This window comes from Dama dama, chromosome 20 (assembly GCF_033118175.1).
Source record: "Dama dama isolate Ldn47 chromosome 20, ASM3311817v1, whole genome shotgun sequence".
NCBI lineage: Eukaryota > Metazoa > Chordata > Mammalia > Artiodactyla > Cervidae > Dama > Dama dama.
In genome coordinates, this window is record NC_083700.1 from 104,612,249 (window position 1) to 104,637,631 (window position 25,383).

Below are 25,383 nucleotides of genomic sequence, written 5' to 3' on the forward strand. Positions count from 1 at the left end.
GGGTTGTTTCCGGTCGTGTCGGTGGTTTGGCTTGGGTTGCGGCGGCAGCGACGGCGGCGGCGGGGGAGGAGGAGGAGGGAACATGGAAACGATTCTGGAGCAGCAGCGGCGCTATCATGAGGAGAAGGAACGGCTTATGGATGTCATGGCCAAAGAGATGCTCACTAAGAAGTCCACGGTGAGTGGGCCTGGGCAAGGGCTACCCTAAGGCCGGACCCCCTGCCCGGGTTTAACCTCAGAGCTTTTTTCAGCCCTCAGACCCGCCCCGCTCCGAGCCCTTCGGGAGATTCCCTCCCCGAACTCAGGCCTAGGTAACCATTCCCCGGGGCCCAGCGCCCAGAGGCCTCTCTGCTTGGGCCGCTAAGACCCTAGCGGGTAAGCTCCGCCCTCGGGCGGCCTTCCCCAACTCCAGAATTCCGACTAACGACGTCTATGTCACCGTTTGCCTTTCTTCAGCTCCGGGACCAGATCAATTCTGACCACCGCACACGGGCCATGCAAGATGTGAGTGTCCCGCTGTCCGCTTTTCTTTGGGCGCGATGGACTGGAAGAGGAGGGAGTGGGTGCAGGGACAAAGGTAGCCGATTGGCCAGTCGAGGGGTTTGTATGCCTGCCAAATGTCCACGCGCTGCCAAACCTGAGGATGCTCGACCACCCTTACTCGCTTCTCCGAATGGAGAACTCACTCATTTTTAATTACTAGAGATCCGCTTTATAGCATCCTGTGTCCCATGGCTGTGCAAAGAGTAGTTATGAGGTGTCAATGCCTCGGGCTTAGAAGGTACTCTCCTCCCCCATAGAAAAGAATAAAAGACCCTAATCAGAGTTTCTGATTTAGGGTAGATAAATGAGCATTACTATCCAAAGTACTCTGAAAACAAAAGATTTTTTAATTTGTTTTGGAAATTACTTGTTGGCAAAAATCTGACTTGATCTGATCAGATGAGAGGTTTTTTATGGCCTTTATTCCATTTAATAAATAACATAACTTTCAGTGCAGAACTAATTAACGTGTTTTCCAGATCTCGCTAGGGATATTTCATGTAGTACCTTCCTGAACTTAAAAATTCCAAATTCTGAAGCAAACCTGGTCCCAAAAGTTTTGGAGAATGGGCTATGTACTTGTGCCATCCTGAATTTGAACCCAAAGGAAGCTGTGTGATGTTTTACTTAGCCTGAGCACTCCTTAGTCAAGCCTTTGAAATAGTGAAAGTCATCTTGAACTACCCTTTTATCTTTGAGGGTCTTTGATGGGAACTGCTGTTTTCCAAAGAGTGACTCTCTTACATGATTCTCTTTTACAATACTTCTATTTTTAGTTGATAACTCTATCAGACTCTTGCAGCCCAACAGACTGTAGCCCATCAGGCTCCTCTGTCCATGGGATTTCCCAGTCAAGAGTACTAGAGTGGATTGCCATTTCCTTTTCCCGACCCAGGGATCCAACCTACCTCTTGTGCAATGGCAGGCACTGACCCACCAGGGAAGCCTGTGACTTTTCTAGGGAAAGTTAAATATAGGAACTCTCTGTCACCCCTCAAAACACATCACTTAGGTAATCTTCAGAGTGACCTATTTTAAAAATTAGCTAGGAGCCAGTGCTCTGTTTAAGGGTACCAGAAAGCATAAGAACTTTTAATACCACATCTCTTGATATTTTCCTGGGATTTGACTAGAGAGCCCTTGCTGGTTGCTTGGGTCTCAGTTGTGCAGATTGCTTCATTCTGATGGATTTGTGTTTGCCTTTCAGAGGTATATGGAAGTCAGTGGGAATCTGAGGGATTTGTATGATGACAAGGATGGGTAAGTGACAGTCACCTTCAGTGACAGGAATTATTGCTTTTGAGGGGCCATGGTTAAAGGACTGACTCTGTGCTCCATGTTTTCTGGATTTTTTTCTGAAATTGCAGGTTACGAAAAGAGGAGCTCAATGCCATTTCAGGACCCAATGAGTTTGCTGAATTCTATAATAGACTCAAACAAATAAAGGAATTCCACCGGAAGCACCCAAATGAGGTATGACCTTGGAAAGTTTTTTCTCCAGACCTGTCCAAAGAGCATACAAAGGACATGTGTACGGAAAATGGAGACTGCCACTTAGATGTCCTTTCAAAAAAGAACTTACCAGTTAGCTATAAACAGTATAGTTAGGTGACATCCTGCAACTCCCAAGTTCTTTTAGAATCTCCCTCAGCTTTAAGCTAAAGCCATTCTCTTTGGGCTTCCCAGGTGGCTCTGGTGGTAAAGAAGCTGCCTGCTAATTCCCTGGTGGCCCAGTGGTAAAGACTCTGCCTGCACTGCAGGAGCCACAGGTTCAATCCTTGGGTCAGGAAGATCCCCTGGGGGAGGAAACGGCAACCCACTCCAGTATTCTTGCCTGGGAAGTCCCTTGGACAGAGGAGCTTGGCAGGCTAAAGTCCATGGAGTCACAAAGAATCTGACTCGACTGAAGCGACTGAACGTGCATGTTCTCTTCTTGGGAAGCCTGTAGCCAGTGGCTGAGCCCAGCGGGAGGGGGTGTACCACGGCTTGGTATTTCTGCCCAATGTGAGACTTTGAGTGAGTAATCTTTGCTCCTCACTGAATTGGTCAAGATTTTGTCTTATCTGCATCATGGTCTAGGCTCTCCTGTTCCATTGTTCCATCCTGCTCTCTTTCTCTTCTTTTTTTTTTTTTTTTTTTGTGGCCGCACCTCGTAGTACATGGGATCTTAGTTCCCCGAACAGGGATCAAACCTGTGTCCCCTGCATTGGAAGCATGGAGTCTTAACCACTGAATTGCCAGGGAAGTGCCCCTTTCCTTTTTATCTTTCATGGGTAATCCCTCTTCCCAACCCCCCCCCCCACCACACCCCACCCCACGGGCCAATAAACCACTTGTGTTCCTGTCTTGAAATCTGCTACCTAGAGGAATTAACACAAAGAGGCTTTACTCACTTCCATTGATCATTACCCCTTCATGATTCAGCCCAGAGACCAGCTCTTTCATGGAAATTGCTTCCTAGTCTGTCTTACTCCCCTAGTTAATCCCAGTTAATCCTTCCTTTATGATCCTGTCACGCTCTGTGACAGTGAATGTCTGCCCCACTGTATTGTAAGATTATGAGGAGCAGGGATTACATCTCAGTTGTTGAGAACTCATTAAACATCTTGCACAACTGACCAAAGGAGTTCTAGGGGAAAGTGGGAGTGAGGCATGACTATAGAGTGGAAAGATGGGTCAGTAATTGCTTTTATGACTCTGTACCTGAAAAGTTGTGTTTTCCCTTGATAGAAATAAGGAAGAAAGAACCCATATGCACTGGAAGTGGATTTTTATGTATGTAGATTTTCAGGTGATGATACACCTAGGTAGAAGTGTCCTATGAGCGACTGAAGTTAGTGACTGGGGCTTGAGAGTCATCACATGGACTTGATGGTTGAAGCTGTGAATCATGGAGTTCTGGGAGGGAGAGTGTGAAGGGAGACGGTCAGCTTCTGTGCCCTGGGGCACACTCACAGTAAGGCACTTCATGGAAAGGGGGCCTGGGAAGCCTTACAGCACAGGTCAGTTGGCAGCTCCAGGTAATGTCTTATGGAAGCTCAGCAAATGAGCCTCAGAAAGGAAGTGACTGGTATCAACTGTTACTGCTTGGTAACTGCCAGGATTGCTGCTCGGTGGAAGTGGCGGGAGTGGAAATTTGGGAAATCTGGTCACAGGGAGCACTTGTGAATAGTGGGGAGATGGTAGTGTGTGGTGTTTTAACATGCATTTGAGAGACTGGCAGGAAAAAGGAGAGGAGAAGTAGAAGTAGGATCATAGGGCAGATAGGAAGGTGTCCATATCTAAAGGAATGGGTAGAAAAATAAGAGACTGAAAATATTAGGCAGGAGAGGTTACTTAGTGGAGGTACATAAATGTCTCCTCACTCCCTTTGGGAGGTAGAGTATTCAGTCTTTTGCTAACCAAGAGAGAAGACGTGAGTACCATTTTGGTGTGTTAACCTTATCCCAGCTCTGGTGGAAAAGTGATAAGGGATAAATGGTTAAATAAATGATTAGAAGGATGCTCAGGATACACTAAGGGGAAAAAAATTTAAATCCAATTATGTGAGAAGCAAAGTAATAATCTTGGTACTTGTCAGTGTTATGGTTGCACAAATACATATATATAAATGCACAGAGCAATGGTTTCCAAATTTTGCTGTGCATTTGAATCTGAGGGTCTCTAAAAAGCGCTGGTACCTCCCCCGACTTGTCATTTAATTGGTATCAAGTATGTCAGGACTTTTTTAGTGCTCTCTCAGGTGATTCTAATATGCAGCAAAGTTTGAGAATGGCTGACATTTAAAATTTTTTAAATGGTCTGTACACAGTGGTTATCCACTTGCAGTACAATTTTTTTTTGGTGGAGGAAGGTTGGGGGTGGGAGTGCTCTTCAAGACATGTGGGATCTTAGTTCCCTGATCAGGGATCGAACTCATGCCCCCTGCATTTTAAGCGCCGAATCTTAAACACTGGAGCACCAGAGAATTCCTTCGCAGGAGAACTATTAAAGAGGGACCTTCATTTTTTTTTTTTTCATTCTCTTTTTATGTTATTTGAACTTTTGTGAATGTTATTTTAGCAAATTTTAGTTAAACAATGGCAGAACGCAAAGGAAAAAGCAGGGTAATTGGAAAACAGAAGTAAACTCCTAATGAAAAATCCAAGCCAAGTAAAGCATTAGAAATCCAACTTTCTCTATGGCCCATTCTGTGGTATTGCAACTTTTATGTTGAAAAATCCACCTGAGCTTTTGTCTTTTTTCCATCAGATCTGTGTTCCAATGTCAGTGGAATTTGAGGAGCTCCTAAAAGCACGAGAGAATCCAAGTGAAGAAGCACAAAGTAAGTAGGGTTTAATGCTTCTCTCCAGCACTAACAGAATACCTCAGGTAAATAACAGAGCTCAGATTTGCCCTCAGAGCCCTGGGAAATGGCCCCACAGAAATGCATAGCTGGGTTCTCCTACTGATGTTCTGTTAGACTAAAGAAAAGCCTGGACTAGATTGTCATCCTAAACTGGCGTTGGACACAGTATTCATTTTGTGCTCATCCAACGTAAATGCATTGGCTGAGTCCCTTTTCAGTCTGCGAGCAGAGAGAGGGTGTTTGGGTAAAGGGCTGCATTATGAAACAGTGCAGTCCACCTGAAAAGCCAAGTCCAAGAAAGTGGTCTTCAGTATCTGAATCATTGGTACCTCTGATTGCTTCAGACTTGGTGGAGTTCACAGATGAAGAGGGATATGGTCGTTACCTGGATCTTCATGACTGTTACCTCAAATACATTAACCTGAAGGCCTCTGAGGTAAGACCCAGGATAGGGGAGGGTGGCTCTGACTCTCAGGGTGAGTCAGGACACTGGGCCGGGGCTACTAGACATGAAACAGAGTGTCTTCCTTGTGTTCTGGAACTGTTGCATAAATATTAAAGTGGTGATGTGCTTTCTTGGAAGGAAACCATTTTCAAACTGAAAATCGGGTTTCTTCAGTGAACGAATAAATCTGTTCTACTTACTAATAAATTTTGTTTTATTATTACAAGCCTATTTTGCTTTTGTAAAAATAAATTTTTAAAACTCCCAAATACACATCAAGCATCTGTGTGAGGTACACATAGTAGTAGGTACATAAAGATACAAAAACATGATTTCTTCCAGGAATGGCTATTTAATATCTTTAAAAAGATGCCTAAAAATAACTTACCATAAGAGATGAGATTTAATGTGACAGCCTCAGGAAAGTCGCAAGGAAGTATGTGATGAAATTCCTCTTGGAGTTGTAAGGACATGTCCCAAAAGTTGTCTCAGCTATATAAACTCCATGAGTCCAATCCTGCTGCATTGGTCTTGTTCTCATGTGTATCCATGCACTTGGTCCAAAGATATTCAATAAGTGATTAAATAAGGGGAACAAAAGGGCACCTTCCGGGACCTTATTTTAAGATGCAGTGGATGTCAGTCTTTAAACAAGTCCTGGTATGTAGTAATGTTGAAGAGATATTTCTTTTAGCCTATGGTTTATTGATTTGATCTTTATTTTTCCAGGTTAATTTTGTGTCTCATATTCTACTTAGTCCAGTGGAATTAACACCCAGTTAATATAGGAATTAAATGTTAGGGGAAAAAAAGGGTAAAGTGAGTTGGGCTCAATTTTGATCTCATTTATCGGAGATTATATTGTTAGGCTCAATTTTGACCTCATTTATTGGGATTATGTTGTAACTTGGTGCAAACACCTAACTGAATCTCTTGTCATTTCTTTTCTCTTTTCAGAAGCTGGATTATATCACTTACCTGTCCATCTTTGACCAGTTGTTTGACATTCCTAAAGAAAGGAAGAATGCCGAGTACAAGAGGTAGGCATCACTAGCTTCCAGGCCTCTACTGAATGTGACTAGATTATTTTAACAAGAAGATTTGAGGGCAGTTTTGAATCTTGTTTCACGAAAGGCATATGTGAATGACTTCCAGGTTTATGGGAGAATATGAATTTTAAAGATATGGTTTTAAAATCATAGCACTTTGGGACTTTCATAACACTTTGGGACTTTCTTGGTGGTAGAGTGGATAAGAATCTGCTTGCCAATGCAGGGGACACGGGTTTGATCCTTGTTCCTGGAAGATTCCACATGGAGCAGCCCCTGTACCACAAGTATCAAGCCCACCCTCTAGAGCCCAAGTGCTGCAACTAGTGAGTCTGGGCACCCTAGAGGCCACACACCGCAACTGTTGAGTCTGTGTGCTGCAACTGCTGAAGCATATGTGCTTAGAGCTTATGCTTTGCAACAAGAGAAGACCCCACAATGAGAAGCCTGTGCACTGCAACGAACAGTAGCCCCCGCTTGCCGTAGCTAGAGAAAGCCCTCGCAGCAGTGAAGACCCAGTGCAACCAAAACAATAAATGATTAATTAATTTAAAAATAAAATTAAAATCATAATACTTTGGCTCTGGAAGAATATGTGTCTATGGGCACATCTGTGATCTTAGGCCCATACTGTTCTTAATTTTGTCTCAGTGTAGAAGGAAGTCTCCCACCCAGGTGCCTCTGTCTTTGGAATTGAGCAGAGTGGGGGAAAAATTAAACTTTCTCAGAGGTGCCTGGGTCTGATGTATAGATGTTATGTTTTGTTTGTGTTGTTTTGCCCCTAGTTAGTAATCTGTACTCTGCCTTCCTCTCTTTTTCTCATTTTCTTTTTACCTGAAATCTTTCTTATGTGTGAGTTAAGATTGTAGTATTTGGAATTGTATCTTGAGGATGAAAGAGGATAGGAAAGGTCAGAATCAAGATGACATATTAGAAGAAAGCCAATTGTAAGCTCATTTTTATTACTTTAAAAGACTAGTACCAAAAAAAAAAAGACTAGTACCACTGGAGTTACAAGTATATTTTGTAGGGCATAACAGTATATCAGAAATAGAAACCTTGCTGTCTCTATTACTTATTCCTCTATAGATATCTGGAGATGCTGCTTGAATACCTTCAGGATTACACAGATAGAGTGAAGCCTCTTCAAGATCAGAATGAACTTTTTGGGAAAATTCAGAATGAATTTGAGAAGAAGTGGGAGAATGGTACTTTTCCTGGATGGCCGGTGAGCTTCAGTGGGGGGTTTGGGTGGAGGACATTTCAGGGAAGTGAACTATTTTACTTTAATCTTGAGCCTCTGCTTTAGGCCTTCGGATGCTGGTCCTTTGGGATCAGTTGTAGCCAGGAGGTATTCTCTGCCAAGTATGCTGGGTTTTCCCTGTGTACTTTGGAAAGAGATTTGTCAGGGCCCACTTGCCATTGGTTGGGTCCAACATTTTCACCAACCGTATCATTACTGCTCTGTGGTTCCTACTGACCAAAGGCTGATATAATTATGTGCTAGAAATCTTTACTACATATTTTCATTCCTGGGGACAAACATGAATTTTTTCTGAAATCTCTGGGAGAGTTGGACCATCTAGTTTTAGTTGTTTTTTTTTTTTTTTTTTCTTCTTCTTCTTTTTGCCCCGCTCTTATAGGCATTTGATTTTCACTCATACATGTTTATAAGGGGCCAACCAGCACCTGGTACACACACACTTCATCTTACTGCACTTAGCTTTCTTACACTTCTCAGATGGTGCATTTTTTTTTTTTTACAAATGCAGCAACCCCCTCCATCAGACAAGTCTATTATTGCCACTTTTCATTTTGTTATGGTGGTCTTTGATTTTTATTACTACCAAGACTCAGATAGTGGTTAGCATTTTTTCGCAATAAAATTTTTTTAACTAAGACATGTACGTTTCTTTTTGGACATAATGGGATTGTGCAGTTAATAGACTACAGTATAGTGTAAACATAACTTTTGTATGCACTGGGAAACCAGGAAGAATTATGGGACTCACTTCATTGTGATAATTGTTTTGCTGCAATGGTCTGGAACTGAACCTGCAATATTTCTGAGGTATGCCTGTAATTTAGATGACTCCCTTGCCTTTGTTCTAATCCTGGGTCTTAATAAACATCATATTGTTTTTCCAGAAAGAAACAAGCAGTGCCCTGACTCATGCTGGAGCCCATCTTGACCTCTCTGCATTCTCCTCCTGGGAGGTATGTTTTCTTTAGCCTGTGCTGGTCTTGCCTGTTCATGCCTTAGAGGGGTCACTTGATCTCCTAACACTACAGACTTATTATGATAAGACATCAATCCTTGAGGCAAGCATCTACGAAGAATGTAGAAAGATGAAAAGGGGGGGAAAAAAAGCTTATCCGATTTCTTTGAAAACTGTTAACTAAAAATTAACCATCTTAAGCCATAGTGGAAGTAGTGGAACACAGTGAATATGGTTACGTATGAACTTAACCGCAGAGTCGGTCCTTTGGAGAGTTGGAGCATCCTGCTAGGAGACTGGCTATGGAATGCGTGGTCTTGCCACTATTTTAGAAGCACCCACACACCAGCGTGCAAACCTAAGTTTGAGCATTTGTTGTTTCTCCAAGTCTATTTATATAAAATTGTAATTTGTTTCTTTCATATAGGAGTTGGCCTCCCTGGGTCTGGACAGATTGAAATCTGCCCTCCTGGCTTTAGGCCTGAAGTGTGGCGGGTAAGAGGCTTTTTCTATCAGGACTGTCACGTGTACTTTGTGTTTCACGATCTAAGTGGCTCCAGTTCTTTCTGTCACTGCACACTGCAAAGAGAAGCAAGCCTAGATGGTAAAGTAATCCTGAAATCCTTTGCCCCATTTGTCTCCTTAGGACCCTAGAAGAGCGAGCCCAGAGGCTATTCAGCACCAAAGGAAAGTCCCTCGAGTCACTGGACACCTCCCTGTTTGCCAAAAATCCCAAGACAAAGGGCACCAAGCGGTGAGTGGGGGGAAGGGGTTACACTGCTTACACTTTAAACTTTTTATTCTCGTGCGGAATTCGTACCACATCAGAAATTTTAAAGCCTATTTTATCATCACTATTGATCCATCGAGCTCCAGTCTGCTCTTTTTCTCTGCTAATGGCAGACAGTTCTCTCATTGTTATTATAAACCAAGGGCAGTCTGTACTCAGGTGTCTGAGAGTAGGTGACATCTCTATAAAGTTGGAACTGTGCCTCAGCTACCTTTTGTTACCTCTGTAGGTTATAGAGGGTAGGTTGGTTCAAAAATGTTCATCTAAGTGCATTTTTGCTAATAACAGTTGAATCTTTTCCTGAGCCACATGCTCGTACTGCTGCTGCTAAGTCACTTCAGTCGTGTCCAACTCTGCGACCCCATAGCCGGCAGCCCACCAGGCTCCCCCATCCCTGGGATTCTCCAGACAAGAACGCTGGAGTAGGTTGCCATTTCCTTCTCCAATGCATGAAAGTGAGAAGTGAAAGTGAAGTCACTCAGTCGTGTCCGACTCTTAACGACCCCATGGACCGCAGCCTACCAGGCTCCTCCTTCCATGGGATTTTCCAGGCAAGAGAACTGGAGTGGAGTGCCATTGCCTTCTCCGACATGCTTGTACAGTGTATTTTTTTTTTTAATATGTGGTTTTGCTAATTCTCAAAACAACCTTGAAAAGTATTTGTTATCCTCATCTTTGACAGATAAGGACTTAGAAAAGTTATACCTGTTACCTCACAGTTACTAAGTAGCGAGGTCAGGATTTGGGCCCAAGTCTGCCCGTTCCAGAGCTTCCCCTTCTGTACCACATTTGCTTTGTATAGAAAATTGATAGGAATTTAAATACACAGATATGCTTTTCACTCTCTAGAGTGAGATCGAAGAGGAAGCTTCCGTGCATTCTAAGAAATAATCTCAGGGGAATTACCTGACAGTCCAGTAGTTTAGACTCCTCACTTCCACTACAGGGGGCCTGGGTTTGATCCTTGCTTGGGAAACTAAGATCCTGCAAGCCACATGGCATGGCCAAAAATATTTTTTAAATTAAAAAAAAAAAAAAAAGAAATATCAGCAAGTCCTGACCAGAACAGAACATTTGCTTTCACAACGTGGTATTTCTCTTGTGCTTGTAATTTTTTTTTTTTTTTTTTTGTGCTTGTAATTTTAAATGCACCTATGGAATAAATGTTCGCAGATATAGAGAACATGGCGTTGGGTGAAAGAACCCTTGAGTGATACGGTTTGTTTCTTATTTCCAGAGACACTGAGAGGAACAAAGACATTGCTTTCCTTGAAGCCCAGATCTACGAATATGTAGAGATTCTTGGGGTAAGTGACTCTGCTGAGGGTTATAAATGCTCCAAGTTGTGGAAGTAAGAGAAATATGAACTTGTAGGATATTTTTTAGGATTGCAAGAAAAGAGGTACATATCAAACTACTTCAGCAGAAAATTGGTGTTCTCCCAGGGTACTTAGCCCTTCACTGAGGTCCTGGTCTGTTGTTAGGGGTCTGTTGTTAGGTGACGTTCCTAAGTTTGCCCAATCCCCTGAGGCTAGGTGGGAGAGTAGACTCCCCTCTCAGTATAGAATCCAGGTTCTTTCCCTGAGCTCCAGAATATAGCCAGGGGTGACCTAGGAAACAGACACTCAAAAGGCAAGTAAGATATGACAAGAGTCATCCGTTGGCTCCCTGTGTTACAACTGCTTTGGATAAAAGGAGGTTAGCCAGACGTTGGGTATATGGGTTACGTATACTCTCCACAGTGAACTAGGACTGTGCCAGTGTGGGCAGCAGTCTGAGTTGCCAGTCCTCTGAGGACAACTGAGAGGCTAACCTTTGCCCCTGATGTAAGGTGTGCCCACAACAGCAACTCTTCATGAATGACTTACTCTAAAAAGGCGTAACTTACATGTTCACAAAGTTGTGCAGAACTTACTAGGTTTGGAGGTTAGTGGTACAGAACTGGCTGTGAGCTGCTCCTTGAATATTCTTTCAAGAAGAAGCTGAAGGGGGTTACAGGTATAAAAAGGCATACCTAACCAAGATGCTTATCTTAGAGAAAGCAGTGGGAGGAGCAGGAGAAAATGATTCTCTTTCAGGGAAGAGAAAATGGAAGATGGTCAGTGTCTCTGGGAGTCCTGCAGAGAGGACCAGCCTTTCTGAGTGTCTGCTTTGTGTAGTTTTCAACTGCTCTCAGAGCCTTTTCCTTACAGATGCCCACATGGTTCTTTGAGTGAGTAGGTAGCTCTGGTTCAGATAGCTGGTCCACATGTCTTTGTCTCTTGCCCTTGTTTGATGACCACGCATATAATAACTCATAAAACTAGAGTCATTATGGGCTCCTGCTGTTACAACTACTTTGGATAAAAGGGGTTAGCCAGACATTGGATACGGGGGATACTTATACTCTCCACAGTGAACTAGGACTGTGTTAGTGTGGGCAGCAGCCTGAGTTGCCAGTCCTTTGAAACGAACGCAAGGCTCTCTGTGCCCCTGACATGAAGTGTGCCCACAACTTCTAACTTTGAGAGCATTTTGCTTTCCCTGCCAGGAGGTGGCAATATTCTCCTTGGAATTCCAGCCAGTTCCAGCCAGAGTGATTTCCAAAAGCTGATGTTGTCATGAATTGGTATTATTTTTACCATTTCTTCACCATTTACTGACACCTGTTGGTTTCCAGATATTATGCTAAATCTTTGAGTACAGTCGTGAATGTGACAGCCTCTTACCCTTGAAAAGCCCAGTTTGTGATTGAGGGCTACAGATAACTGCAGTATAATGTGATGTTTACTATAATACATTGAGATTGGGTGGTCTAAGTAGAGAGAGGGAGATTAAGATGTTCCAGGTAGAGGAAACAGCGAGCATGAAGGTAAAATTACTGTCAAAGGAAATAATGAGAAAACAAACCGTTGTCCTTGGGTGTGTCTGGTGAGGGATGATGTAGTCAGAGAAAAACTTGGGAAGTTATTGTATGTTGGGAGGTTGGACCTTGTCCTTTAAGTAGCAGAAAGCAGAGTAAGGTTTTTTTAAGCAAAGTGGTGCCCCAGCTGATAAATCTGGGGACAACATGGAAGCTGGACTGGAGTGAGGACAGACTCCGTACAAGTTAGAACGTTGTCCTCTTGGTGAGGGTGATAACAGTAGGAAAGAGAAAGGAAGACTGGATCAGGGAACGGTTTAGAAGCAGAATAGAGAAGACTTCTGTTCTGCGATTGTCTCCGGCCTCAGTGAGGAACCTAGGCGAGTGCTAGGTTTAGCTTTTCCTTTTTTTTTTTTTGACTTTTTCTTTTCAGGAAAGGTCTGCTGAAGAGGAATTCTATTTGAAAGCAAGACTTTCCTTTTGTTCTGCAAGAAGGAAAACTTGATCCTTAAAAGGGAGGGATCAACAAGGGTTGTAGGAAAATAGGAAATTTCCCTTCTTCTGCACTATTCTCTCACCTCCCTTTTCATTCATGGACCTGCCATAGGAACAACGACATCTCACCCATGAAAACGTACAACGCAAGCAGGCAAGAACTGGAGAAGAGCGAGAAGAGGAAGAGGAAGAGCAGATCAGTGAGAGTGAAAGTGAAGATGAAGAGAATGAGATCATTTACAACCCCAAAAACCTGCCCCTCGGCTGGGACGGCAAAGTAAGTCTCCCACTGCCATCTTTCCCCCTTCTCATTTTGGCAACAGATGCAGACACTGGTCTAATACTGTTTTTTTGTCTGATTTCTTCTAGCCCATTCCTTACTGGTTGTATAAGCTTCATGGCCTAAATATCAACTATAACTGTGAGATTTGTGGAAACTATACCTACCGAGGTCCTAAGGCCTTCCAGCGGCACTTTGCTGTAAGAAATTCGGTGCTTCTCCTGGACGTGGAAGCTTGAAACATGAATCTTTTAGAGAAGAGGATAGGAGCAGCCTGAGAGGATCACTAGTGTCCAGAGCTAAAGAGAATCAGAGGAGTGGACATAAAGTCCAGCATGTGGCATTTGGCCTCTGGCAGCAGTGCCAGCCTCGGGTAGCACCTGAGACAGTTTCTGGAGGCATTCCACCACTACTATTTGAACCTCGTTTCCGTTTTCTCTTGCTTGCTTTTTCTCTCTGCCTTTCTGACTCCTTGGTCATTTCTCCTGTTGCTAGTACTCAATACCAAAGAAAGGGCTGACCGCCTTCTTCTTTGGGTCTTAAATGGGCCTTTGCCTCTTGAAAAAAAAAAAGAAGAGGATGACATATATCAAGCTATTCTTGAGAGAAGGCATTATCTGGGTGGTATTCCAGTAAGTGAGTTCACGCTTGTTTTGTTTCTGCCTTCAGTTCTTAGTACTTGGAGGGAAATTTTACAGAATAGAAGGCATGCTAGATGTAGCCAAGAATGGAGAATGTATGTGAATTCCTCTTTCTCTTCCTCAGATGTGCGTGTTATTGATTCTGGGGTCTTTCTGCCAAACTCCAGTAGTCTCTAAATCTTTCTCAGTACCCCCTCCAGTGAGTTGGAATTGGCATCCAGGGCCCGTGCCATCTGCCATTCCTGAGCCATACTGTCATTGCATCAGCATCCCTCCCTGGTCTCTGTCATATCCTTGCTTGTACCTGAGAAACACTCTTCTCCTTTACTTCTAAAGATGACACTGACTTGCCATCAGTAATGCTTACGCATGCTGGTGGTGGGGGTTGCATAGGAGGTAAGTGATGAGTTAGAGTTGTGGCCTTGACTCAGATTTTGTCTGGATCTGGGTTTTATAAACCTGCCAGTGAGGCAAACAGTACAGTGCTGCTTTGAAGTGACCGCCTCTTGTCAGTCATAGCCAGCTGTCTACAGACAGGAGCGTCAGAAGGAACACTGTCTTTAGGTGGAGCCTTTTGCAAAGGGTTAGGGAATGGGGTTAGTGCTGAATGTTCAGTCAGTCCTATTTCATGTTGTCTTCTTGCTGCTTTTCTCCCAGGAATGGCGTCATGCTCACGGCATGAGGTGTTTGGGCATCCCAAATACTGCCCACTTTGCTAATGTGACACAGATTGAAGACGCTGTCTCCTGTAAGTAATTATTTATTGTTCCCGAGGCCAGAGCTACAGTTCATTGTCCCAGTATTGTCATGTGTCCAGGCCTAAGGGCAGCAGGTTGTGGGTACATACAGACTACTACAGTCCTATATTTGTTGCTTTTTCAGGGGATGAATTAGCCAGGAGTACTGATTCTTTCCCCCTTGAGAAAAGCTCTGTGCTGAGTATAAAACTGCTTTTAACTGGGGTCTGTGAACTCCCGGATATGCAAGATTTTGAGTGAATGAGTGTATGTGTATTTTCTGAGTTGATTTTACTGTGTTAAGAACTGCAGTTACAAAGGAGGAAATAGAAGTGATCTCGGTGAGCTTATTTCTGAGGTGACAGCAACATGTCAGCCAAGTACCTCTCAGAGAAAAAGCCAAGTTCAACGTGTGTCCAGAAATGTGTTGTTGAAGCTCCCAGGAACCTCAGGCCTCCTGGCTACTTGGCCATGATAGATTTTTCCATCTTCCTCACAGTTCTATTTCTTTTTTTTTTTTTTTTTTTGGTCATGTTTTCACTGTCAGTGGGTTAGACTGTTAGGAAAAGAATTTTACCACTCCGCTTTGCTAAGTTGCATGCACTGCCTCTTAGCATATCACACGACGCTATTGCCTGGTCAGCTAACTGATTTGACTTCCACCTCTGGGGTTCATATCCTCCATGGTAAAGCCAAGTAGAAGTGACCTTCTAATGAGTTCCCCAGTCCCTGACTTAACCCGTGAGTTCCAGGGACTCTTCCATTGAGTTTCTTGTGCATGGCAAGCTTTGGGGACTCCTTTTTGCTGTTTTGTCTGTTTACGTATTTACAAGTCAGGGTCATACAGTTCCTCTGATCAGAATTAATATATATCCTATTATCAGATTATCCAGTTAGCCTCTTTTCATTTTTGACCTTCACTCTGTTCGGAGGAAATTAAAATAGTAATGAAATTTCGTAGAATCATAATGCTGCATTTTGAATGCTGTCACATTTTTAGATTTGTTTTCTAGCTGCATATAGCTAATAAGTAGATCATGATTGGGGTGGGGGCGTATTTTCTTAAATACATCCTGCAAATTGCCCGAGTTGATTTATTACTTGATACCTTGAAGTTGTAATGTAAGGTAATACCTTACGTTATTTTAGGCTTGCAATCCAGTTCAACTGCAAAACATATTTAATTAATTTTGTTCCATGTATTTATTTTTCCTAAGTGTTACCCCCAAATATTAAATGTTAAATAGAAGCAGGCAATAAGTCTTCCTTGCCTGAATGCTGTTTTTAAAGACCATGTAATGCAGCCTCACTAATTTTAAGGTTGGCTTATGATTTTATTCGGAGAAGGCAATGGCACCCCACTCTAGTACTCTTGCCTGGAAAATCCCATGGACGGAAGAGCCTGGTAGGCTGCAGTCCATGGGGTCTCTAAGAGTTGGACATGACTGAGCGACTTCACTTTCACTTTTCACTTTTATGCATTGAGAAGGAAACAGCAACCCACTCCAGTGTTCTTGCCTGGAGAATCCCAGGGATGGGGTCGCACAGAGTCCGACACGACTGAAGTGACTTAGCAGTAGCAGTATGATTTTATTATCATATTCCACGAAAGAAAGGTGGCAACATTTTTACTACTTTTGATCAGGCCTTGGATAAAACAGCATTTCTAAATTATTTCATACTCAGTGGTAGTTTTTTTTAATGTCATTATTTATACTGTTAGAATTCTGTTTAGAAGTTTTGTTTTTACATTCATAAATAAAAGGTGTGCTTTTTGCTTTGCTTTCAGACGCTTGTCAGATTTAGGAATCAAAACCATATTTATATCATGAAGTTGATCTGATTACATGCTACATTCTCTTCTGTCATTTGAAAGTTTAGATGGAGATTACTTCCTCATAGAAAGGGACTGTACTCTGAGAAGACTCTTTAGTTAATAGCCCATATGATTCCTTGATTTAGTATGACAAAGTAGAAGACTCAATATTTTTATTCTGCATTTTATTATTTCCTTTTTCCTATTAATACTTTCTTTGATCCTGTTATTTTGTTCCTTTTTTAAGTCTTTAGTCAAAAACTTACTTTTTTTGGAGATACGTTGATATCGTATTAGTTTCAGATGTATAACAGTGATTCAAAATTTTATAGATTGTGCTCCATTTAAAATTATAAAATACTAGGAAATTCCCTAGTGGTCCAGTGGCTGGAGCTCTCTGCTTTCACTGCAGGAGGGCCCAGGTTTGACCTCTAGTCTGGGAACTAAGATCCTGCAAGTTACACAGAGTGGGGGCGGGGACGACACTTATAAAATATTGGCAATGTTGCTTGTACTGTACAACATATCCTTGTAGCTTATTTATTTTATACATTGTAGTTTGTACCTCTTAATCCCCTGTCCTTATCTTGCCACTCCCATCTCCCCCGCCCTTGCCTTTCCCCACTGGTAACCACAAGTTCTCTCTATTTGTGAATCTGTTTCTGTTTTGTTATATTCATTTGTTGGTTTTATTTTTTAGGTTCCACATATAAGGGATAATATTTAGTATTTGTCTTTTTCTGCCTCACTTATTTCATTAAGCATAATGCCCTCCAGGTCCATCATGTTGTTGCATATAGCACAATTTCATTCTTTTTTTATGCCTGAGTAGTATTCCATTGTGTGTGTGTGTGTGTGTGTGTGTGCATGTATATCTATGTATCTATCTTTATACACCACATCCTCTTTTGGGCTTCCCTGGTAGCATAGATGGTAAAGAATCTGCCTGCAGTGCAGGAGATCTGGCTTCGATGTCTGGGTTGGGAAGATCCTTTGGAGAAGGTAATGGCAACCCACTCCAATATTCTTGCCTGGAGAATCCCACGGACAGAGGCACCTGGCAGCTACAGTCCATGGGGTCGCAAAGAGTTGCACCCGACTGAGCAACTTAACACATACTCCATCTCCTCTGTTCATTCGTTGGTGGACATTAAGGTTGCTTCCCTGTCTTGGCTGTCGTAAAGAATGCTGCTATGAATGTTGGGAGTACATGTATCTTTTCAAATGAGTGTTTTTGTTTTCTTCTGTTATATACCCAGGAGTGGAATTGATGGATCATATGGTAGTTCTGTTTTTAGCTTTTTGAGGAACCTCCATACTATTTTCCATAGTGGCTGCACCAGTTTACATTCCCACTAACAGTGTAAGGGTACCATTTTTCTACATTTTCATCAGTATTTGTTATCTGTGGTGTTTTTGATGACAGCTATTCTGACAAGTGTGAGGTGACACCTCTTTGTGGTTTTGATTTGCATTTCTCTGACGGTTGGTGATATTGAGCATCTTTTCATGTGCCTGTTAGCCATCTCTATGTCTTCTCTGGAAAAATACCTATTCAGATTATCTGCCCACTTTTTAACCAGGTTGTGTTTTTTGTTGTTGTGGTTTGGTTTTTTTTTTCCCCCCTATTAAGCTGTATGAGTTGTTTACATATTTTGAATAGTAACCCTTTATCTGTCATATCATTTATAAATATTTTCTCCTATTCAGTAGGTTTCATACTTAATGTCTATTTGTTTTGAATTCTGGTATGGACATGTTGATTCCAGTTGTAATTAAACTTTGTGTCTTGCATTTCTGCCAGTTTTGTGTTATTTGAGCCACATAAACTCAATATTATATTGTAACCTTATTTATCACTCCCATTTTCTTTTTGAAATTCCTGTTATCTGATAGCTTGTTTGTTCTACTGTAATAGACCATTTACCCAGTTATCAAAATATTGGCAGCAAATGTGGGCTCTTTTTTACCCTAGTTGTCAATATTCATCCTTGTATGGGGTAAGCTCTTTACACGCAGTGTATTAATTGATCTATTTATTTCTATTTAACTCCTTCTTTTCTTGTTAGATTTCTCACAAAGATTTTTTTTTTTTCTCTCTCTTTTTTTTTTTTTTTATTAGTTGGAGGCTAATTACTTCACAACATTTCAGTGGGTTTTGTCATACATTGATATGAGTCAGCCATAGATTTACACGTATTCCCCATCCCGATCCCCCCTCCCACCTCCCTCTCCACCCGATTCCTCTGGGTCTTCCCAGTGCACCAGGCCGGAGCACTTGTCTCATGCATCCCACCTGGGCTGGTGATCTGTTTCCCTATAGATAATATACATGCTGTTCTTTTGAAATATCCCACCCTCACATTCTCCCACAGAGTTAAAAAGTCTGTTTTGTATTTCTGTGTCTCTTTTTCTGTTTTGCATATAGGGTTATCGTTACCATCTTTCTAAATTCCATATATATGTGTTAGTATGCCGTAATGTTCTTTATCTTTCTGGCTTACTTCACTCTGTATAAGAGGCTCCAGTTTCATCCATCTCATTAGGACTGGTTCAAATGAATTCTTTTTAACGGCTGAGTAATATTCCATGGTGTATATGTATCACAGCTTCCTTATCCATTCATCTGCTGATGGGCATCTAGGTTGCTTCCATGTCCTGGCTATTATAAACAGTGCTGCGATGAACGCTGGGGTGCACGTGTCTCTTTCAGATCTGGTTTCCTCAGTGTGTATGCCCAGAAGTGGGATTGCTGGGTCATATGGCAGTTCTATTTCCAGTTTTTTAAGAAATCTCCACACTGTTTTCCATAGCGGCTGTACTAGTTTGCATTCCCACCAACAGTGTAAGAGGGTTCCCTTTTCTCCACACCCTCTCCAGCATTTATTGCTTGTAGACTTTTGGATAGCAGCCATCCTGACTGGCGTGTAATGGTACCTCATTGTGGTTTTGATTTGCATTTCTCTAATAATGAGTGATGTTGAGCATCTTTTCATGTGTTTGTTAGCCATCTGTATGTCTTCTCTGGAAAAATACCTATTCAGATTATCTGCCCACTTTTTAACCAGGTTGTGTTTTTTGTTGTTGTTGTTTGGGGGTTTTTTTTCCCCTATTAAGCTGTATGAGTTGTTTACATATTTTGAATAGTAACCCTTTATCTGTCATATCATTTATAAATATTTTCTCCTATTCAGTAGGTTTCATACTTAATGTCTATTTGTTTTGAATTCTGGTATGGACATGTTGATTCCAGTTGTAATTAAACTTTGTGTCTTGCATTTCTGCCAGTTTTGTGTTATTTGAGCCACATAAACTCAATATTATATTGTAACCTTATTTATCACTCCCATTTTCTTTTTGAAATTCCTGTTATCTGATAGCTTGTTTGTTCTACTGTAATAGACCATTTACCCAGTTATCAAAATATTGGCAGCAAATGTGGGCTCTTTTTTACCCTAGTTGTCAATATTCATCCTTGTATGGGGTAAGCTCTTTACACGCAGTGTATTAATTGATCTATTTATTTCTATTTAACTCCTTCTTTTCTTGTTAGATTTCTCACAAAGATTATATAGTAAATTGGAATCTATTCCTTTCATACAGGTGTTTTCCTAACATTTCTAACTTTAATGTTTCATCTAACAGTTTATTTCTGCTACTGATTTCTGTTATCTATTATTAGTATGTGTCATTCTGTTGAGTTATTTATAGGAGGTGATTATATTGGTGATCTGAAACAGTAAATTCTGTACATCTTACTCATAATGATTCAGTAGACTTAAGTGTTTATTCTTATATGAATATTCTTATCACCTTGTTTACAAAAAGTGGTTTTTCTGCTTTCAGATTCCCATTATCTCCTTTTTTTCACTTTTAAAAAATTGTAGTTGACTTAAAATATTATATAATTTTCATGCATACGATGTAGTGACTCAAAATTTTTAAAGATTATACTCCATTTATAGTTACTTTAAAATATTGGCTCAATTCCCTGTGTTGTTTCCTTGTAGCTTACTCATTTTATACATGGTAGCTTTCACCCCCATTATGTCTTGTCATGTTGTTTTTACCCAAGGACTTTATTGATGGGTTCCCTCAAGTTCTTTATGTTTTCATCTGTTCTGCTTCAAGGGTAAGGTTGGTTCAGAACCACATTCCTAGTAGTGAAGACTCTGGAGAAGCCACCTGTTAGGGTCCAAATTGTACCTCCACCACTTCCTGGCTAGGGGACACAGGGCAAGTTACGTCTTTTAGTGCCTTGGTTTCCTTTATCTATCAATTATAGCTGTTAATAGTATATCTACTTCAGAGAGTTGTCTCAAATGAAATAATATATAGATTAAATGAAATAATATAGGTGAAGTGCTACAGCATGCCTGACCACAATGTGGAATGTATTCAGTGAGAAAGCATGAGCTGCCATCACCAGCAGCTTCCCTTGTGGGCTCCTCTACAGAGTCCGAGGCATGGTATCAAGTCACCTTTATCTTTCATGTGGAGTTTAATCTTCCTATTGCTAGCTGCCATATGCCAGATGCTTGGTATATGCCAGGCAAATGGGAGATTTTTACACTTATTTAATCTTCAGAGCAATCAGTGAGGTAGAAGATCACCCACATTTTCAGAGGAGGAAAAATGAGGTCAGTCTTTCAAGGTCATGTAGCATAAGAAAAGAAAGCCAGGGATCAATCGCATGTCTGTTTTACCACAGTCTTTTCTCTTCCCATAATCCTATACTGCCTTCTTTTAAATTACCCCTGTAGATGTTTTTGAGTTGATCATTAAGGGCATTTCATAAAGAAACTTTATAAATTGTCGCTTTAGTGATACAATTTTTAGAAAAGAAAAAAAATTTTTTTCCAGAATATTATTGGCAGCTTCACCATTCAAAATGTTATCCATATTTATCTCCTTGTTCAGATGTCTAGGTTTATCAGTTTCTCTCTTATTATTATTGCCACATCTTTGATACGGTATATCGTTTCCACCCATAATGACCTCCCTTGATACTTGTAGGTCATTTGTGTAGCATTTATAGTTTCACTTCTATCTCAGTATCACTTTCTTTTTTCATCACCTCCCCTCTCCTTTTTTTCCCCAGGGATTATTCCTCCTTTTTAAGTATCTTAGATTAACTCTCTGGCTTCCTTTCAGACTTTCAATAACAGGTAGTTACATACATCTTGACTCCCACAGGATCATGACAGACTTTTATCTCAGGTATCTCACTACTAATAGGCATCAATTGATTATTTTTTAAATTAAGTTTATTTTTAATTGAAGGATAATGACTTTACGATATTGTATTGGTTTCTGCCACACATGAACATGAATCAACTATGGGTATAATCAATTAATTATTAAATTGAATTTAATTCTATTATTCTGTAGAGTGTGTGCAATTTTTCTTCATTTCCCATTGGTAGAATAATTATTTTTTATTAAAATTTCATGTGTGGTTTTTGGATTTGGGTTTTAAGCATCTAAACTAGACATCATAAGGATTTTGGCTGTGAGGAAGAGAGCCCCTTAAAACCTAACCCCGTGCCCTTCCATCCTATGAGGGAGAGCGTGCTTTTCCAGCTGTGCTTTCATCTGCGTGTGTGCCTTCCCCACTTCGTTGTGTCTTCTCTCTAAGCCTTAGCTCACAGCGAAGGCGACTCTAGCCCTTGCGCTGGGTGACCTTTTTCAATGTTCAGAGCCTGCCTTCATGCAGTTCATTCTCTCATGTCTCAATTTCTAATATCAGGGAAGGACAGAAGGAAGATGCAGCTGGGTTAGGTTCCATCTGTTGCACAGTCAGCTGTCGCTTCAGTAACTGGCAGCAGAAGTGGCTCCTAGTTAGATCAGGATCGCTGCTCCCAGAGCGCCTTGGGAAGACAGGTGCCCTAGTGGGAGTGGCAGGGAGTGGGCCACGGGCACAGCTCTCACACCGGGTGTCCTTGGCTTTGTTTGAGACCATTCTGTTGAAGTTTTTCTGTGGCATTTTTAGCAGGAGGGATTCAGTACAGTAGTTTTTTTTGTTTTTTTTTAACTTAAGGATTTGACGTATGAATTCATTATTTTAATCATTCCATTGTTCCAGACTTATGAATCATAAGTTGAACAAAAGACAGCTAAGAAAGAGCCCTGTGGAACTTCTCACAAGAGATTTCTCATTTAGGTGGTTGGTCACAATTGACCACTAGGTATAAGTCTACTAAACTTAATGAACTAATGGCCTCAGCTTCAGATATCATCATCTTGTTTATGACAATATCATGAAAGATACATTTTCATTTTCATGGATTCAAGGGACATTGCCTGTGAGAGCAATCACTTTTCTAAAACCATGATATCCTGTGTCTATAGCTTGTATCGTATTGGCTATTCCATCAAGCATAGGAAATTCAGGGACTTCCCTGGTGATCCATTGTCTCAGAATCTGTGCTCCCAATGCAGGGGGCCCAGGTTCGATCCCTGGTCAGGGAACTAAATCCCACATGCTACAACTGAAGATTCCTCATGCTGTAGTGAAGGTCTGAGACCCCATGTGGCACAACTAAGACCCAATGCCACATGAATATGCTTTTAAAAAAAAAAAAGATTTCAGCTAATTTAAGGCAATTAGCCAGGAAGGAAAAGATGATTAGTTGAGTGCCTGTACACCAGGCAGAGTTAAGCACTTATATATTGTCTGATTTACTATTAATATTTCTTCACCCATCTTAGACTTCAGCTTTCTCCATGATATTTCTTCTAATCTTGTCACGTTTAGAGATTGTTCTACTTGATGAGAAATGTGAAAGCTTATAAGACTCAAGTGGGCAGGGAGGAGGATATGATATGTACATTAAACATGGATTTTGGTCTTGTAAAAAAAAAAAAAAAAAGACTCAAGTGGTTGTTCTGTTTCACTGTCATCTTACCTTCGTAGCAGCGACCTGTCCCATCTGTCATACATTGTCGCCCTTTGTTCTAAGGGTGCACCTTCTAAACAACATTCTTAGAAGTTTAAGTTGTTCTTTCCCTAGTTTTGTATCTGTCCTGTCTTTGCACATGTCTAATCCCTTCCTCTGGAGCTATGGTAGTGTCTGTAGATGTCTTTCCCTCTTCGTGTTCATTAGACTTGAACTGTCAGAATTATTCTTCTAATGTCTTCAGTGTTTATTGAGCCATCTTATCTTTCAGACTCTTTGGCCATGATATTTCAGTGTTTTTTTTTCCCTCTGAATTTTTTGAAATACATGCATCAGACCCCAAGTAGACATAGTTGACAATGTCTAGTGTTCTCTTGGACCTTCCTGATAACTCAGCTGGTAAAGAATACACCTTCAGTGCAGGAAACCCTGGTTCGATTCCTGGGTTGGGAAGATTCCCCTGGAGAAGGGATAGGCTACCCACTCAAGTATTGTTGAGTTTCCCTGGTAGCTCAGATGGTAAAGAGTCCACCTGCAATGTGAGGGACCTGGGTTTCATTCCTGGTAGGAGAGATTTCCCTGGAGGAGGGCATGACAACCCACTCCATTATTCTTCCCTGGAAAATCCCCATGGATAGAGGAGCCTGGCAGGCTACAGTCCATGGAGTCAGACATGACTAAGTGACTAAGCACAGCATTCTCTTTCTCTTCTATTATGAACTTTAAAACAGTAAGGTCACTTTTTCCAGTAATTCCTGTATTTTGTACCATACTAACTTTTCCTTTGAGAGTATCAGTTCTCAATTCTAAGAGGTGTTTGGTTATATATGATCCAACTTTTGTTTTACAACAAAGCAAACATTATGGTAAATTTTGCAATGAAAGAGGTTTGTCCACAGGCAGTCCAGAACCAAAATTGCCATTTGGGGTAGGCAGATGTCTTGAGGACAGGCACTCGGGGGATCCTAATGAGGGATATGTTGTAACACCCTGTACCCAGTGGATACTCAGTGGAATCTGATTGCTGATCATTTCTCGTCCTGCAGTGTGGGCCAAGCTGAAACTGCAGAAGGCGTCGGAACGATGGCAGCCTGACACTGAGGTGAGTGCTTATGTGGCATCGGGTGTAACGTCAAGCCACAGAGTCCCTTGTGGTGCAGAAGGGAGTGAGAGACAGCCCCTGGTTCACTGTAGCAGGAAGTGTAGTGTGACAATATCTCTAACTGGCTCTTGACTTGTAAGCCTAATTTATTTGTGATATTACATGTGTCAGACTTCAAATCTGTGTCTTAAGACAGGTTATATTCTCCCATTGAAATTTTGAAGTGGCAAGCAGGAGTACCCTGTGTCTTGTCCTGCCCTCAGGATTCATAAGCTAAGAGGTTGAAAATCTGTGTCATATGTTAGATCTCCCTTGAGGAGAGCATCTGATGAGATTGCTCATGGGGTGGGGAGGCGTCATGTTGGCCTTAGGATGGTCATCCCTAACAGCAGATTTCAGAGATGAGAAGTGGTAGGTATGTGAGATATGGTAGCTGCTTCCTCTTAGGTCAGTGGCGTTCAGTGTTCCTTTTTTTAGCAGCATAGCCCTTCTCATAGAAAAAAGCAGAACTCCTCTGGATGTGGAGAAGCTCAGTCCTCTTGGCCTTTATCAACTGTAGTGGCCTCTTAGGCAGAAACCTAGGGTTCTTGGGACCCATTTGAAAACCATGTCTTAAATGAGCCTTTCTCAGCCAGAGTTCCTCATCTTACACACAGAAAGTGATTTGAATACACAATTTTCTCAGATATCGCCAAGGATCAGTCATAATTGGTACCATTCTAGACGTCTAGTGGATGCTGTGGGCAATAGAGCAGAACCCCAGTTGAGAAAGGCTGTTTTAGATGAATGGCATGGAATCAGGCCAGGATGAGCTCAGGTACCCAGAGGCTGGTCTGAATATTTCTCCCAGGAGTTGTACTTAATGGCATCCTTCTTCCCTTTTAGGAAGAGTATGAAGACTCCAGTGGGAATGTTGTGAATAAGAAGACATACGAGGATCTGAAAAGACAAGGACTGCTCTAGTGTTTGGGGATGTGTCTCAGCTGTGGGCCTTGCCCAGGCTTCCCTAAGATCTGCTTTTTCTATTTCTCCCAATCAAATGCTCCTAAAGACTCTTTGCTACTTAGTCTTAATGGACTAGCATGCATCTTGTAGAAACAAGGCATGCTGGCAGATTGCAGGGTTGAGATGTGTTTTATCTTTGTTTTATATTAAAGAAGATTCTGTTGGAAAATAA

At 41.5% G+C, this 25,383-nt stretch overlaps 1 protein-coding gene across 1 annotated transcript; it reads left to right on the forward strand.

Moving 5' to 3' along the window:
* SF3A3 (splicing factor 3a subunit 3) lies at positions 1 to 25,383 on the forward strand. Its single transcript, XM_061122331.1, has 17 exons — positions 1 to 178; positions 457 to 504; positions 1,751 to 1,803; positions 1,911 to 2,016; positions 4,795 to 4,867; positions 5,236 to 5,327; positions 6,294 to 6,376; positions 7,475 to 7,613; positions 8,534 to 8,602; positions 9,032 to 9,099; positions 9,251 to 9,358; positions 10,632 to 10,701; positions 12,844 to 13,008; positions 13,101 to 13,211; positions 14,310 to 14,400; positions 24,151 to 24,206; positions 25,092 to 25,383. Exons 1-17 carry the CDS (start codon positions 83 to 85, stop codon positions 25,167 to 25,169), a joined length of 1,506 nt encoding a protein of 501 aa, XP_060978314.1. The 5' UTR covers positions 1 to 82; the 3' UTR covers positions 25,170 to 25,383.